General features: G+C 39.9%; 1 protein-coding gene across 1 annotated transcript in view; it reads left to right on the top strand.

Moving 5' to 3' along the window:
• The window catches only part of Pappa (pappalysin 1), a 225968-nt gene that overhangs the window by 49972 nt on the left and 158401 nt on the right, over positions 1–17595 (top strand). Inside the window, exons 3-5 of the mRNA XM_021160402.1 lie at positions 3081–3226; positions 7595–7888; positions 15875–16067. Of these exons, the coding sequence (XP_021016061.1) occupies positions 3081–3226; positions 7595–7888; positions 15875–16067 (633 nt within the window). The remainder of the gene's footprint in view (positions 1–3080; positions 3227–7594; positions 7889–15874; positions 16068–17595) is intronic.

Raw genomic sequence — 17595 nt, forward strand, 5'->3', positions numbered from 1 at the left:
AAGAGGAAAAAGACATTGGGAAAGAGACATTGGAACCTGAGACTTGGAGAACTATGCAGAAGGGAACTGGCAGCTTCACTTCAGGAGGATTAAGAGACTGGAAAAAGGGAAGCTGTGTTGTATGTTCTACCCTTGTGCTAACCTGTCTCAGAGCTAACAGGCTGTACAGCCTTGGGTCTCTCTGCCTTCCTCAGTGTAACACTAGCAGTGTGCAAGTTAGTGAACAGTGTTTACAGTTATATTGTTTTCTTCTAGAAGGTAGAAGTTACTTTTTAATAATTTTGTCAAATTTGAAATACATGTACGTGGCTAATGTGTTAGTTGCTTTTCTTATTACTATGAACAAAATATCTTGACAGATGCAGATTATAGTCGAAAAGATTCATTTTAGTCCATAGCGTTACAGGGCTAACTCCATGTTGCTTGGCCTCCTACTGCTTAGGCAGAGCATCAGGAAGCGGGCACATGTGGTGGAAGAGAGCTGGTTACCTCATGGCAAGCAGAAAGCAGAGAGAAGGAAAAGGACCAGGTACAACCTTCAAGTGCCCTTTCAGTAATCTGTTTTCTCCAGCTAGTCTCATCACTTCTCAAAGTTTCCCAAATTGTACCATGAACTGAGGACCATATCCAAACTATAACTGCTAGTCTTTCCATAGTTGCAAAACAGAAAGTCAAGAGCAAAAGAACATTTTCTTTTGTTCGAGTTAAATATACCTATACTATAATCTTCCTTCTAAATTTTCTGCTTCTGGTGCCTTCTCCTCCGTCTACTGCCTAAAGTGAAAACTGAAAAATACAACATCTTCAAGACATTAGCAGATGGATATAATAAAGAGCCACACAAACTCATGTGTTCAAAGGCTTCCCTGATGCCTTTGGGAGACATCCAGCTTAGCTCTGCATTGGTGGAAGACCTCAGTCTACAGGGAAATCTTTTAGTAACAAAGCTACTTTTCCCTTTGGGTGGATTCCCCCAAACAGGAGAGACAGGGAGGAGAAAGGCCAGTGGGTCCAATAGCCTAACCCCTTTTGGGAGATGGAGGCTTCCCAGGAATGAGAAAGCCCTACACTCGAGCCAGGGAGAAGATCCAACAACCCACATTTCTGCTTTGGGCTAGGATGAATACCACCTCTTGAAAACATTGGCTCTGCAATTACCACTGAATAAACAACCAATTAAAATGTCTCCTCTTCCAGTGTGTGTCTTCCTCTCTTGAAACTTTTTCATCTCAGATTATTGATGCAGAGGTGTCTTTCTCTAATCAAGTGTTTCTCTTATGTCTAAGAGGCCATTGAAGGAAAAAGGGGGGGGGGGAGAGAGAGAGAGAGAGTTGCTCCAAGAAAAAATCTAGGCTCAACTGTATTTTCATTCTTTTCTCTGCATTATTTTTCTCTTCCCCATGGGTTGGGGTCAGCTTAAAAAGGAAGGTGAGTCAGTATTTTAACTTATAATTCTATCCCCAAAATTATCCACGATAGCCTGTGTTTGCTACCTCTGTAATCTTTTCGTCTGACTAGTCATCAAACTGAAGATCATATGGACATTTGGCCTCATAGAGACCTATGACAGGAGTAGCCAGAATGCAGTGGCTGTCATATATTTCAGATTGGGGTCATGATGAGTCAATGAAGCCTGTGAGCCAGCAAATACTAACCCTGAGACCAGGACCTAGGCATTTTAGCTTCAATGCTAACCAATTTAAAGTCAATTCTATCAGTTTTTATGGCAGGCTCACTAGATACAACACCATGAGCTGAAAACTAGGTACCAAGAGATGAACAAGACATCTTCTCTATACTCAGATAACTTAAAAGATGGTACATGGTGTATGTCAAAAGAAATACATGAACACAATTTTCTAACCTTATCCAACAATGACTGTCAGCTACTCAATAGGATTCCTAAAAGTCAGGATGACAGACAAGAGTCAAGAGGAGGTAGCAATGAAAATGAACACAGAATAACATATATGTTCAACCAAAGCAGAGAGCAGAGGCAGCTTCCCATACTTAGCATTTCTGCTCTGGTGAGTGAGTCTATCAAGGCTATTATCGGATAATCCAAGATTACTATTTCTTAAGCACACAAAATAAGTGTTTCTTTAAACCTCCCTCTCTCTGACTCATGGCTTGATCTCAATATCTCTCTGCCTCTCTGTCTCTCTCTTTGTCTCTCTCTGTCTCTGTCTCTCTCTCTCTCCTCTGTCTTGTCTCTCACTTTTTTTACATTGTTCTTGAAGTTTTCCTTTCTCTTTCCCCCTCTCTCTTATCTCTCTCTTTTGCCAAATCTCTTACCAACAAATTTCTCCCCACATTGAAAAGACAACCACTATAGCATGAAGAGTTAATTCCTTTCCAAAATATGACCACCTCTAGACATGACAGCAACCTTAAGCCCAAAACATCTTTAGTCTATTTTGCACATAATCAAATAGACTTTTACAGAACACTGAATGGTCGATGGGTGGCAGCATGATGCCTTTGTGGGAAGAGAATACATTTCTGAGCAATCGAGCATTAGCATTGAACCCCAGCACCACATCTTTGGATGACCTATTTTAAAACATTGGACTACACATTTCTCAAAAAAACAAAAACAAAAACAAAAACAAACAAACAAACAAAAAACCCTGCAGTATTTCCTTACAAGAGTAATGTAGAAATAACACCACCTACTGCATCTCCCCATTTTCCAAGTAGATGACCAAGGCCCATAGTGAATGAATGAGAGAGAAGCCAAGACAAATTATTTCATTCATGCTGTGCCTTCTCGGTCTATTCTTCTAGGTTGCCCCCTCTTTAGTCAAAATATCATAGTCCTTAAAAATATAAACATTGGGTTTTCAACACATCCAGATTCAAAATTGGAACCAACTTTTCATAGCTAATTTAATTTGGCTTTCTTTCAGTAAAGTGAAAAAAAAATAACATTTTCAGAGAAATGCAATGATATGATGCTTACAAAGGGTTTAGCCACTGTGTCCAGAGTAAGAGCTCTTGATTATGTGGGGAAGATCCTGCTGTATCACCAATACTTTGTGGGACAAATGATAACAGCCAAACTCACTTTTATGTTTCAGAGCCTACTTGGATGTTAATGAGCTAAAGAACATTCTTAGACTGGACGGATCAACACATCTCAATATTTTCTTTGCAAACTCTTCAGAGGAGGAGTTGGCAGGAGTGGCAACTTGGCCATGGGACAAGGAAGCACTAATGCACTTGGGTGAGTTTTAGAAGTTTCTTCAGAAGGAATTTAGAGTAATAGTTTGGATCTCACTGTGACTTCAGAATAACCATAATGGCGCAGGCAATAGTGGTGGGAATAATTCATTTGCTAGTTTTATTCACATAATGCTAGTATCTCTGATGCTACCTCTGGCAATCAAGCAATCCTCTGAAGGAACTGGCTTTCTGGATGGGAAAAACTCTTAGACCCAGAGAGCATGAAGGGTTTATCCAAGGTTATACAAGTAGTGAGGAAGCCTCAATTAGAGATCAAATTTCTCCTGTATCCAGAAACTACATTCTTCTTGTACCTCCTTCTTCTAATTCATGCAGTCTTCTTGGCCTGGAAGCCACATTAATCTGGCATAGCTGGGCTAAGACAATCCTGAAAGATACCAAGGAAACAATAGGAATAATATATAGGGACTTCTTTCCCTCCAGGTTCTGTCCACCAGAAACCTGGGGAAACCTTCTGATATTTAAATTATGTATATTCATAAGCATCACATCAGTTTGTGCAGGATACTCTTTAGAATTCAGACATGGAAATCATTCCTGAACCAGTGGTTATAGAAAAAATTACAGTTCTTTGAAAATTTATTTCTTCTGTATTCTTGTCCAGCATACATAAATATGTAGAGAGAACATTTTTACTTATGTAGACTTGAAATTATAGTAAAGGCCCAAATTCTGTTATTTTAATGTTCCCATAATACAGGAGTCTTACAATTACTTCCTGTCCTACCATTTTTTTTACCACTTAGAGTCACAAGAGAAAAGCTGCTCTCTGGTTTATTTACACTTCACTAAAGATAATTATTTTAAATAACCATTCTAATATTCCACTGAGAAAGGCACTACAGTAGGTTTAACAGTTTTCCCTCATAATATTCTCTCATTGTTTACAACAATGAGTTGTGATGACTCTGTGAGATTGGTGATTTGAGAATTCCTAGGCTCAGCAGAATGGCCGTGCTGGGTGTACTCTCAGTCCAGGATGGTCAATAGTAACCCAGAGTCTAGTAGCTAGCTACTCGTCTGGTTACTTGGAAGATGGTGAAATCTATAACTTCAGCTGAAGAAAACTCTGATAAATTGAATTATGGGCTTAGTTCTCTATTATTTCTAGAGGGGTGAAGCTGGAGTGTGTTAGAAACAAGAGAGAAAAGAAGTGAGAGGGGAGAGAGGCAGAGAGAGAGAGAGAGAGAGAGAGAGAGAACACTTTTTTTCTAAATGATATATGTACAAATAACTGTATCATCTACCGAGTCGAGTCTGGCCTTCTAAGAAACTCTTTTCACTTTTGGTCATTACAAATGGGGCATGCTATAGACATCTAGTAAGTAGTGGTGATTAAATCAAATATTCCACAGTGGTCTCAACAAAGAGTTGGATGCTCTAAAATGTCTGTAATGCTTAAATCAGGACATCCTGAAATCTGAGATAAGTGATGGATAGATAGACAGGCATCGAACATGGATAGGTTGTGAGCAGGAGAACTCATACAACTAATGCAAACTTGAAAATGATTTCCTCTTATCACTTGCTTGGTATGGCTTAGGAAGGTGATGCTGGAGTAGAGGCAAAGGCATGGCTTTTCTCAGTCTTAGATGGATGGCCTTATAAGAATCTGTTCTTGGATTTGTTGCCTAAAATGTTGAAGATGCAGGTTAACTAGATAGCCTCCCAGGGCCTTTCTAAGCTGTGAGATTTGCTCTTATTTTTAAATAGCATCCAGAAGATTCCTGATCAGCATCTGGGGATGGCTGACAACTGGGTAGGGCTTCTAACGTTAAGGAGAAATACTCCTGATGATTTCATAAATGTCAGAGCCTGGCTCAAGGCCAGAAATGGAAGAGGCTGTAAATCTATAGCATGTTATAGTATTTCAGGATGATGTCAGGCTCGAGCTATTTCACCTTTTAAGAGACACAATGAAACAGGACTCAGGGGCAAGTGTTGTCATTCTGTAGGAAAGGGTCAATTGGTATAAAATGAACAGAGCCAAGCTGGATATTTAATTTGCTGTCCTATCACCATTGCTAGGCTGGCGCTGCCTCTGTTATCTGCAAGGCTTTGTAAAAAGACTGTGGGCCATTAGCACTGTTGTAGATGCTTAGTTTAGAGCTTCCTAGAGAAACCAAGTCTGTTTCTTAGGAGAAACAAGAGCAGTGTGAGGTAGGAATGCTGCAAGCAATGCCATGCTGCCTTCCCTAGCCAGCAAGCTGCCAGCTCTCCATCCTAAATGCAGTTGATCATAAGCAACTCCAGTACAGTATCCTCAATCTAACACAATTTATTAGAACCATATTTTTTAGCCCTCCTTTCCTGCTGTTACACCATTATCCTTGGAAAAAGCCTTGGGTGGTAAAGGGATTACTTTTCAGATTATGACTGACAGAAAATAATGGAGAAAGATTTCCTGTCTTAATTTCTTTTCCTCCTTCTTCTGCCTGACTTTGTCAACACACACACACACATACACACACACACACACACACATATCTTTATCTTTGTGTAAGAAGTCTCCAAGCAATTAAGAATCTGTAGTCTCCATGTGCCTGAGGACAGACCAAGCAATTTAGTCTGAGGCAAAACTTGCCTTACATCTGCTCTGAGCACGACATTTCAACTGTACAATACATTAGTGCCTTGTCCTTCCTCCATGAGACACTTAATACCTCTGCTTCCAAGGCTCTCATACCTAAGTTTTAACCTTCTCTTAAACACTTCCAGGCTTTAAAGTTTAAATATTTTTCTAGCAACCTGTATGCCAGTGTCTAGGATGCACAGGGAACAAGTACTATTAATTGCTTCCACTGAAGTTGGTTCTAGTTTTACAAACTCTGTGATGTTCTCTCTTTGGGGATATGAGGCATAGTCATTTATTTCTCAATACAGAGCAGGCAGATGAGTCACCCAGGTCTCTTTTTAAAATGCAAATCCTGATTCGACAGGGCAGAGTTAGGGTAGGAAACTCATTTCTGCTAGGTTTATAAGTATTTTCTATATACTTTGTTCTCATTTAGGTAGACAATAAGTAGCTATTTCATATCTGTCAGGGGTTACTCAACCTCCTTGGAAGTAATTAGTTATTCTCACGATGCTTTTAAAGATGTGTTATCATTCATCAAATATTCAACACATATTTAATCAGTACTTCCACTACATTTTGTTGATGTAATAAATCATTCAGGCCAAAAGCGACTTAGGGAGGAAAGGGTTTATTTGGTTTATCCTTCCAGGTCACAATCCATCTTCGAAGGCAGTCAGGGCTTGAACTTGAGACAAGAACCTGAAGGCAGGTAGCATGAGGGACTGCTGCATGCTGGCTTATTCTCTGGCTTCCTCTCTTACTAGTTTATGCTTAGCTTTTGTATAACCCATGCCAACCTACCAGAGGAATGGTGCCACCCAGAGTGGGTTGGGCCCTGCCCCTCCTGCATAAACTAATAATAAAGAGAAACTGTCAAAGACATGCTCATAGACCAATCTCATCCTGAAAATGCATCAGTAAAGGTTTCTCCTTTCATATGACCCTGAACTTTGTCAAGGTGACAATCAAGTCTCACCAAGACAATCATATACTACTATATTCTAGTCTCAACCCAAGAATGTTGATTTCAGATTCCACTGTTACACTTCTCTTAAGCAGGGGTGGGTCCTTTAGGCTCTCTATGAATGAATGTCTTTATGTTTAAGTTATGATATGATAATGGGAGCTGTCCTCCTTAATGACTCTCTGCAGCATCTGAGGACACATAATAAATAATCAAGAAATATCAATTGCTGTTGTAAGCAATCTTTTAGCAGAGTACAACCCATGGGTGACTTTCCTGAATGCCCTTGCTTTTAGAGCATTAGAGATGAAGGCAGGAGATTCAAAGATAGTAATCAAGTTGCGGGGTGTGACAGGGTTAATGAAGGCAAAATGAAAGCCAGAGCTGAGGAGTGTGAATCTGTTTGAGGCATTTATCTATATAGCAGGATTTGAAACAAATGTGACGCTTGGCATATATTACAATCTAAGGTACAGGTTACAGAAGAAAGTCCAGTCAGGCCAGAGATCACAATCCTTACCAAAATAGTGTGTTTTCATCAGTTCAGGTTCAGTTGAGGCAAGTGCAACTCCTCTGAAAGGGTAATGTTCCCTTTTCAAGAATGATGCAAGGTGATTTGTGACACTCCTATCAGTTCTGGTAACCAGTCACTCACAGCGGAGTTCTGACAACCCAGGAACTGTAGGGTCATAGAGTGAAGTAGACTGTCAGTTTAAGTAAGTAGCATGTTTTTCTCTTTGATTGACCTCTGGGCTCTTTTAGTCTACAACAGACAGTTGCCTAATGCTCTGGTTTTCTCCTTGAAGGTGGTATTGTCTTGAACCCATCTTTCTATGGCATTCCCGGACACACCCACACTATGATCCATGAAATTGGGCACAGCCTGGGCCTCTATCACATCTTCCGTGGCATCTCAGAAATCCAGTCCTGCAGTGATCCCTGCATGGAGACAGAGCCTTCATTTGAAACTGGAGACCTCTGCAATGATACCAACCCAGCCCCCAAACACAAGTTTTGTGGAGACCCTGGACCAGGGAATGACACTTGTGGCTTTCATGGCTTCTTCAACACTCCTTACAACAACTTCATGAGCTATGCAGGTAGGGTCCTACACACCCCTGATTGTAGCCCAGTTTGACACAGGACCAAATGTCAGACTTGGGCCCTAGTTCAGGTTAGCCTTGAACCAACTGCTCATTTTACTAAGATGGAGACTTTTCTTTCTAAGCAATCAGAATAACATCTAATTCATGAGCATTTTTGAAGTACAAGAGAGATGTTATACATGAATGTATACCAGATGGTTGAAATCAAAACCAGCAAATCCAGGGAGAACTACAGGGGACTGATGCTCTGGGTCATCTGCTCTCTACCTCTGCTTCCTTAAAAAAAAAAAAAAAGAAAGGAAAGAAAGAAAGAAAAGAAAAGAAAAAATAAAGAAAAGAAAACAAATACACACACACACAAAAAAAAACCAAAACAAAACAAAAAATAAAAACAAAAACTTTCTACGTGGTCTGAAAGGTTACTCCTAGTTTTGTAGCTTTCCTGTTCTACACTAGTGGATTGTTGAAGCTTTTTATTTAACCGGGGTCTTCAGTAGATAAATATAATTTTCATAAGTTCATTTTATCTTGGAGGCTGGAGAAAAAGCTTTATTTCGTGCAAACACAAAATTGTCATACAGTATTGGGTATGGTATTTTTCCTAACTTCTTTTAACTTCTTACAGCCCTTTCAATGCCATCAGAAACCATATTAAGGACTCATGATCTAGGTCCCAGGATGTCCTGTGCTTCCTGTTAGCACAGGCTACATCAAGACCACTTAAAGTCATTTTAGCAACTTTGGCAAATTAGATCAGACCACTGCTTCTTCAGGGTGGTTCCCTGTGATCAACTGTCAACAAGTGGACAGAGTAGACCATTACTGAATTCTACTATAACATTTAATTTAGTCATCTCTTCTTCATGAGAGCAAGCAAATTATATGAAATAAGCAATGGCCTTTTATTGTACCACAAAAGGAGGAAAATGAATAAACTATCTTTTTTTTCATTTTATATTTTAACTAAGCTAATTTTTCTTATAAGAGGTATATACGATTGTTTCTTCCAATAGTAGTATTTTAATTTGTAGAACCATTTATACAAAGACTTTACATTTGTAAAAGACTTTAATGTGTTCCCTCTCCTTTAATTCTCACAACACATGCATGGAACAAGAACCATCCAGTTTTGCAGATGATAATACTGAGGGTTACTGGGGTCAATTGCTTCCTACAAAACATTGTATACCAATTACTCTTTCCCCTGTCTGTCTTATGCTATTCTTTTAAGAGACCTCCTGACAGATGGTTAAGTAGGGAAGTTGAACAATCTGGATGTTCTTTTCACTCTACTTCCTGAAGTAGAGGATCTTTTGCTTGGTGGGGAAGTAAGGGTGAAGTTCCTATTTCAGGATTGAAATAGGAAAGGCTACTTCCGGCTGTTTTACATTCCTGTAGGAGTTTTGATGAATATTGTGATTGAAAAGAGATTTTGCCAGTGAACACAAAAAAGATTTGATGATCACAATGTTCCCTACAGTTTCCTCTTTAAGCTGATGGCTCCTGGGGACTTTCTAGTGTGTGGCTTTTACAACAACAAAGTGATGTCATTGCAAAGTGAATAACCCATTTCTGGATCTATAAAGTGTCTTTAGATTGGGTTCTAAAAACAGCCAGGGTGCTCAGTATTTCCTCAGATTCCTACTGGGCTCCCATTCCCAAACATACTGACACTCCACATCCGGTGCCCTGCTTACATCCCATCTCTGTAGCACCTTTCCTTAGACAGCTCAGCCCACATGGGAAATAAACAATAATAAGAGTTTGGAAGTTTGCCTGCTTCTTAGGGAATACTAGCTTCCACCAGCTACCAGGCCCCCATAAACTAAATCTCCTTTTTGTTTCTCTTTGAGAAGATCTAAAGGGTGATTAATTTACTATTGTTGTTTTGAAAGGATCTCCTCAGCTCACTGACCCATTAACAGCAGAACTAATTCACTGCACTGAGATAACAAACTTACACCCCCAAAGCATCCTCAAAGCAACCCTGAGCTTGGAAATGTTTGTTGTCCTTAGGATCTCTGATAGATGAGGTGACAAAAGCCGCTGGACCAAATTCAAAATGCAGAACAGAACGGGCTTCTCAGAACTAACGAAAGGGATGCACAGGGCTCCCTTGTCCAGAACAGAGGGCAGTCATTGCCGAGTTGACTTCTTCCAGCTGCCTCTCTTTGCTGGGTGCTCATTCCTCAAGCAGATCTGCCTGCCAAAACAGTCAAGGTTTATGTGTGTGCTTTGCAATATAATAGTCATCAGCTATATGTGGCTACTGAGCACTTTAAATATAACTGGTGCCACTGAGGACCTGAATTTTTACCCTTTAAGTATTTTAATTAATTTAAATGGAAAAGGCCACATGTACTGGTGGCTACCATTTTGGTATTTGAAGACCAACAATAATTGAGAATCTCTGATATATAAGAAAAAATATAAATAACACAAATAGTGTAATATATATGTCTGTGTGTGTGTGTGTGTGTGTGTGTGTGTGTGTATAATGCAATGTAATCAATAAATAGATAATGTAAAGTAATCCAAAGAGATAAGCGATATTAATATAATATGTTTAGGGATGCAGAAAATGTGGTTCAAATAGCACAAGAAACTTGTTTAGCTTCAAACACATGACTTAAGTTCAAGACTTTCTTACTTCAGAATCGGAGTCATTAACCAGTCACTTTACTATTTAAAGGAAGTTTGAAAGTCTCCCAAGTGGTTCAGACTTGTAGGCAGCTGGCAGCTGATGTGTCTGAGATGCTTCAATAGGAAGCACCAAAGTATATACTTATACTAACCTATTGGCTAAGCACTAGACAGATAGATGAGTCTTAAACCTGCCCCCATTTCCTGAAGATAGCAGGCTGTATTGAGGATATTTCACAGATACCTAGGCATAAAGTATAGGATCTTAGAATTTTTTCCAGCCTGCTGTTATGGTAGCATCTTCCTATATGTTAGGAATGCTTAGTGTGCATGCATGCTTTGGCCCAATTTGCATACATACATGCTTTAACACAAACAGTCCTGTATTTAAAGAATATACTTGAAGCAAATAAACCAATTGATGTGTTTAAAGATTTAGCAGCAAGAAAGTTCTTAGCCGTGTTCACTCTCTAAATATTTATTAAACTTTTACTATATGCCAGGCATAGAAAAGAAATGTTTATCTGTGGAAAAACAAAAACAAAAACAAAACTAAAACTGGTTTACAAGGTTGAAGATAATGGAAACTGAAATGAAATGCAAGACATCCCACATTACAGAACACCACTGAACAAAATGCAGAGTATGGCCAAAGGAAATGGTATACAAAGCATGAGGCATTGTGTCAGGAAGCTGAAATTGAATGTCCTACATTGTAGTGTTTGGTCATAGGCATATTACATTTTTTGAACCTTGTTTATTTTTATAATTCATGGCAAAAAAAAAAAACACCCTTACCATTAGTGGTCATTCAAGAACAGAATCTAGAATTGTCCTCAGTAGACTAAATAGTGCTTGACAAATGAAAAGGAGTATTTATCAGCTATTTGATATGGAGAACATTGTAGTCATATGTATAAGTGACATATGTGATGAGAATTACAGAAATTTACTATATTCACACCATACACATACACATGCACAAACATGTGCATGCACACGCATTAGACAAAATTTATGCTATTATTTTTTTTAATCTGGGGATCCATCCCATAATCAGCCTCCAAATGCTGACACCATTGCATACACTAGCAAGATTTTGCTGAAAGGACCCTGATATAGCTGTGTCTTGCGAGGCTATTCTTGGGCCTAGCAAACACAAAAGTGGATGTTCACAGTCAGCTATTGGATGGAACACAGGGCCCCCAACTGAGGAGCTAGAGAAAGTACCCAAGGAGCTAAAGGGATCTGCAACCCTATAGGTGGAACAACAATATGAACTAACCAGTACCCTGGAGCTCGTGTCTCTAGCTGCATATGTATCAGAAGATGGCCTAGTCGGCCATCACTGGAAAGAGAGGCCCATTGGTCTTGCAAACTTTGTATGCCTAAGTACAGGGGAACGCTAGGGGCAAGAATTGGGAAGGGCAGGGAGGGAGTAGGGAGGCAGGGTTTTGGGGGACTTCTGGGGTAGCATTAGAAAAGTAAATGAAGAAAATACCTAATTTTTAAAAAAAGGGGAAAAAAGGAAAAAAATATGTTATTTATAGGTACTGAACTTAGGGCTATGTTTATTTGACACATATCTCAAAATTTTACAGTGAGCATAGCTTTTGTAATAATTTATTACTGAGCCTATTATTATAATTTTAAAAGCAAAACTCAAAAGACAAGGTTTTACCAAAATTTACCCACTTACGTAATGTCGGCAAGCTCATTAATTGCTTACATCAGCTTTCTAAGGGAGACTGTCACCATCCTTCAAATTGTAGTGAGTGGAAATGAGACTACCAGGGTCAGCATTTTGTTCAAGGTCCTACAGGTAGTTGAGTTTGTTAAGTGTCTGTTCTGATTCTCCATGCGATATATCTCTCAGAACATGGCTTGGGTTGCAAGCCTGGAGAGCTACAGCAAAAGCATGAGGGCCTGAGAAACCCCTCCAAGAGCAGAAGTTCTCAATGTCCCTTTTACTTAGAGACAAAATGGGAACAGAGGAACAAGATGAGCCTGAAGATCTAGGTGAAGGGACTGCAGATGGTAGAAGTGGAGCTCTTTGGGGCTAGCAGCCAAGTTGGCCTGACTTTAGATATGAACTAATTGAGACAGCATTTATGAAAAATGCAAACCTTTGGAATTTTGCCCCAAGATTCTGATAGTAACTAAGTCTCAGTGTGATATAACCTGGGACAGATGTTTTTCAATTTCATAAAGTTCAAATGGATCCCTATCCCCTACTAACTTCTATCACCTATCCATTTTCAAACTTGTTCCTAATGACAAATAGAAATGGTTACTATTTAAATTATAAAAGGAAAGCAAACTTCTTTGAAGACAAAGTAATCAGAAATTCCTAAAGAAAAAATACTTTATATTTCCAACAACTTCCCTCTTAGTGTTTTCTGTACCTGATTTGAATCCTTAATAACCTCTGGTTGAGTTGATTTAAATACCCCTAAATACCCCTCACTTATATGTAAGGAAAATTATATATAAAATTAGGAGAGAATGTCCTTAAAGTGTATAGTCCGTTTTAATATTTTTGCTATGGTGACAATGCTTCAGGAACTAGTCCTCTCCCTGCAGGCAAAGATTTTCCTCATCTCAGTCCATCCATGGTGCTATTAGAGCCATGTGGGCTAGTATTAGATTGGAAAGAATTCATGATTTATACTCTGAGCTTTGATTCTTCCTCCTCCAAATTTTACACACACACACACACACACACACACACACACACACACACACACACACACACACACATGTGTTATTCACTTACTTCTCCCAAATATGAGTCAGTGAGCATTTGCCATGAAAAAGATAGAGTTCTTGTGTCTCACACTCCAGCTCAGTCATATTATGGGATAAACACCCTTGTGATCCCCATTGTTTCCACTTTGCAGATGGAAAACGGAGGTACCAAGGGCATAGAGACACTTGCTCCCTTGACTCTGTATCTTGTACATCTTCTTTCTTGAACCATCAAACCCTCCACCTGCATCTAATCTACTTAGCAGCCTTTTCCAGACATTATGTACAAAGTGTACAGATCACAGTGTTTACGAACAATGAACTTCTGTTCTGGCCATCTTCAGGCTGAGGTGTATACACTCCTGGCAACAGGTAGCCGCAGGATTTGGGGAGTTACATAGTGGATCTGGACTTGAGAGCAATTTGTTGTCACTCCTGTGCAATGCTAGCTAAGGAACACTAGGCTCTTCTGATTTTGCCAAATGTCTTAAAGCTTTCCCTTGGGTTGCTGAAGAGAAGACTGTCAAAATTTCTAAGAGAATCCAAGCCAGCCTTGCCATATAAACTCTCACACCCTTGTCTGTTCCCTTCAAGGTCATGTCCTACTGCCCAGCACCTGTCCAAAATTATTTTCTGATAAGGAGAAGTGAGTTTATGCTACTGGATTCCAGCAGCACTTTTATTTTTAAGATCTGGTGATGTCCACACTCCTCTGTCTGGGTCCTAGCTGTGATAATCCTGACCAAGCAAATACCCCTGAGAAGGAAATGGTACATTAGGAAACCAAGCCAAACAGTGCCTTTTTTTTTTCTTTTTCCCAGGGGAGCTGAATCAGAATGTTGGAAAAATAAACAGGAGGCAAACCTCTTCCTTAGGGGCTGACTTGGGTCTCTGCCTTCAGTCCACACTGAAAAAGGAAGAGAAGAATTGAAGGTCACTCCATCTAGATACCTGAGAGATTGTTTCCAATACCCCTTAGACTAGAACTGGGCTGAAGCCCCATGTGCAAGCCATCTGCTGGAGATTTTACCCATACTATATTTCATTGTGCTTAGCGGGGTAAAGTTATAGCATTAGTTAGCTTTGTTTCAAACCCCAGATATGCTTAACTCTGTGACAAAGGCAAAGTGGCTTGCTTGAACATACCCTGAGTTCCTAATTCCATAAAGAGAGAGAAAATGATAATATCCACTCCCAAACTAGCATGTGTTTGGAGATACAAGGTAACTGTCCAAAGCTTGTCATTCCATACCTGACTCATACTTAACACATGCTAAGCATATGTCTCAGAAACATGCATATACACTAGGGAGATGTGTTTGCTCTTGTTCCCATCTGCACTGGTTAGTGTATCATCAACTTGACCCTAGCCAGGGTCATTTGAGAAGAAGAAACCACAGTTGGAAAAATACCTTTCATCATATTGGCCTGTAGACATGTCTATGGTAGCTCCCTGTAGGTAGTGCCACCAATAAACAGCTGGTCCAGTGCTGTACAAGAAAACAGACTGAGCAAACTATTAGGAGCAAGGCAATAAGCAGCATTCCTCCATGGCCTCTGCTTAAATTCCTGCCTCCAGGTTCTAGCCTTGAGTTCCTGCCCTGACATTCCTCTAGGATGGACTGTGACATGGAAGTATAGATCAAGAAAACCCTTTCCTCCCCAAGTTGCTTTTGGTCATGATATTTATCACAGCCATAGAAACCCAGCTAAGGTAGCATTCTATATACAGCCTGGTGTGTATATTCATTTCCTAACTATGGCTTTACATGCCTCTAGCTGTGTCATTACCGTTTGTAGACCGACTTTCTTTCTCGACCTCAACCAAGTGATCTAATTGACCCCACGTGTACATCCATCTTTGGTGGCTATTTAGTTGGTTCTCTTCCCCCACATGCCATCTCTATCAATTCAGTGATAGTCTACATCACATTAGTGAGCACAGAACAATCTCTGCTCATGTGATGTGTTCATGCCTGCTTAAGGTCAGGAACATTTTAAGTCCCATCCTTCCACAGCCCTGGTTTATAGCACTGACCATGAATTAGATATTTAATAGATTGGTTTCAAGAACAGTATCTTTGCAATAGGGAAGAGTAGAATTCATTAATTCATGATTGGATGAATGGATGAATGTGAAGGAATACAACAGGAAACTAATGAGCATATAAATGAGTGAATAAATAAGTGGGTAAACAAAGTGAATTCATGAAGAAATGAATAAACAAATGTGAATGGGGGTGGAGGCATTGCTGACTTGGGACTAGAGGATAAGCAGTTTGTTTTGCCTTTGTCCTTAGCCATAGTAGCTCTCTTCTAAGATCCAGGCTTACTTTTCCTGTTCTACCCACCATCCCTTCCCTCCTGTTTCCTCTCACCTGTCTCCAGGAGTGATGACTGCACTAATTTGTTCACAGACCATTAACTTCTAAGCACTAGAAGAGGCTGCCCTGAGCTGGCAAGGACAGCCTTGAGTGCTGGCTCTCTAGCTGCATGGAGACGTCATTCTTCTCTTGCATGCCTGCCTGTGCAGCTTGGGGCTTATCTTTCTTCTCTCTTTACTGTTTTCTCTCTTTCTGACTCTTACAGATGACGACTGTACAGACTCTTTCACGCCCAATCAAGTCTCCAGAATGCACTGTTACCTGGACCTCGTATACCAGAGCTGGCAACCCTCCAGAAAGCCAGCACCTGTAGCTCTTGCACCCCAGGTTGTGGGGCACACAATGGACTCTGTGATGCTAGAGTGGTTTCCACCCATCGATGGACACTTCTTTGAAAGGTGAGTGTGACCTGGGGAGTGTTGTGCTCTTTCTCTCTCTCTCTCTCTCTCTCTCTCTGTGTTGTGCTCTTTCTCTCTCTCTCTCTCTCTCTCTCTCTCTCTCTCTCTCTCTCTCTCTCTCTCTCTCTCTCTCTCTCTCTCTCTCTCTCTCTCTCTCTCTCTCTCTCTCCTCATGCTAGGAAGACAAAGTCTCAGAAGGAAGGCAGACTCGGAAGAGAATATTCTTCTTGAATAGAGAGTGACTGATACACTGATAAGTTTGAGACAGATAATATAAAAATATTGTTAAAAGAAATGATCTAGTAATGATGTATACTTCTTCATGAATGGGATGTTAAATTAACTTTATTATTAGAAGCTTCAAAACGAGGGCAGGTGAGAAATGAAAATCTAATACACTCTCTCATCTGGTGGTACTTGTCTTTAATCTCAGCACTTGGGAGGTAGAAATAGGCAGTTACCTGTAAGTTCAAGGCAAGTATAGTCTGCATAGTGAGTTCTAGGCCAGAAAGGGCTACATGAGATTATCTTTCAAAACATACATACCTCCAATTTGCCCAAGTCCAAAAAAGTTGGAGATTTCTATTGCAAGAAATATTTTCTGGTGTTGTCTCCACTAATACAGCATTTGAAATTGCCTCTGAAAACCCTTTCATATTACACACACACACACACATATATATACACATACATACATATTTATCATTTATAAAATAATAGCATGCATACTATTCGGTTTGCAAAAATGTATGGTTATATATCATCATACGGTTTATACTTAGTATATTTTGAGAAAACCAGAGACTAATCTGGTGTAAGACCCCACAGATTTTCTCCCTGGTCTGTTACTTGTCATCCAAATGCCACCTGACATATCGCTATTCACAGATTGTTTTTAACTGTCTTTTCCTAAAAATGGATACCAATTATGTCTTCTGGTAATCAGAAAGGGGAGACCTAAATTCAATGCCTTCTCATGAGTCCGTTCACTATAGACTTCCAAGGAGCTCAAGATTTGAGGGAACCAGAGAGAAAAGCTTCATAGCTAGGCATGTTGTTCAGTGGGAGGGCTCTTGCGTAGCACATATGAAACCAAGGATCCAACTGTACCACTGCAAAAATAAAATGAATATTCATGAATGAAGTTTACATTTATTTCAGAATGATTCTGTTATTGAGATAGTCTCTTACTCCAACCCTTAGCTCTTCTTGGGAACTTTATCCAACAATGAGGATACAGCATTGGTGATGGTGGAGACAATAACCTTGTTAATCATTGTCTGTCTTTGTCTGCTGAACCTGCAGCTGTCTGTCAAATGTTTACCTTGAGAGAGATTCTGGTCTGAATGCTTGTTGTTCCAAGTCTTATTTAATATTCCCAGAAACCCAGTAGCAGAATAGAAATGTTACTCGTGTGTCAGATAAGGAGAGCAGTGAAGCTGAAAGAGTCTGAGAAACTTGGCCAAGAGCTCATAGAAAGTGCGGGAGGCTCAGTGGGGCCACAAGCCTCTCCAGTCAGAAAAGCGCC

Source organism: Mus caroli, chromosome 4 (genome assembly GCF_900094665.2).
Source record: "Mus caroli chromosome 4, CAROLI_EIJ_v1.1, whole genome shotgun sequence".
Classification (NCBI taxonomy): Eukaryota; Metazoa; Chordata; class Mammalia; order Rodentia; family Muridae; genus Mus; species Mus caroli.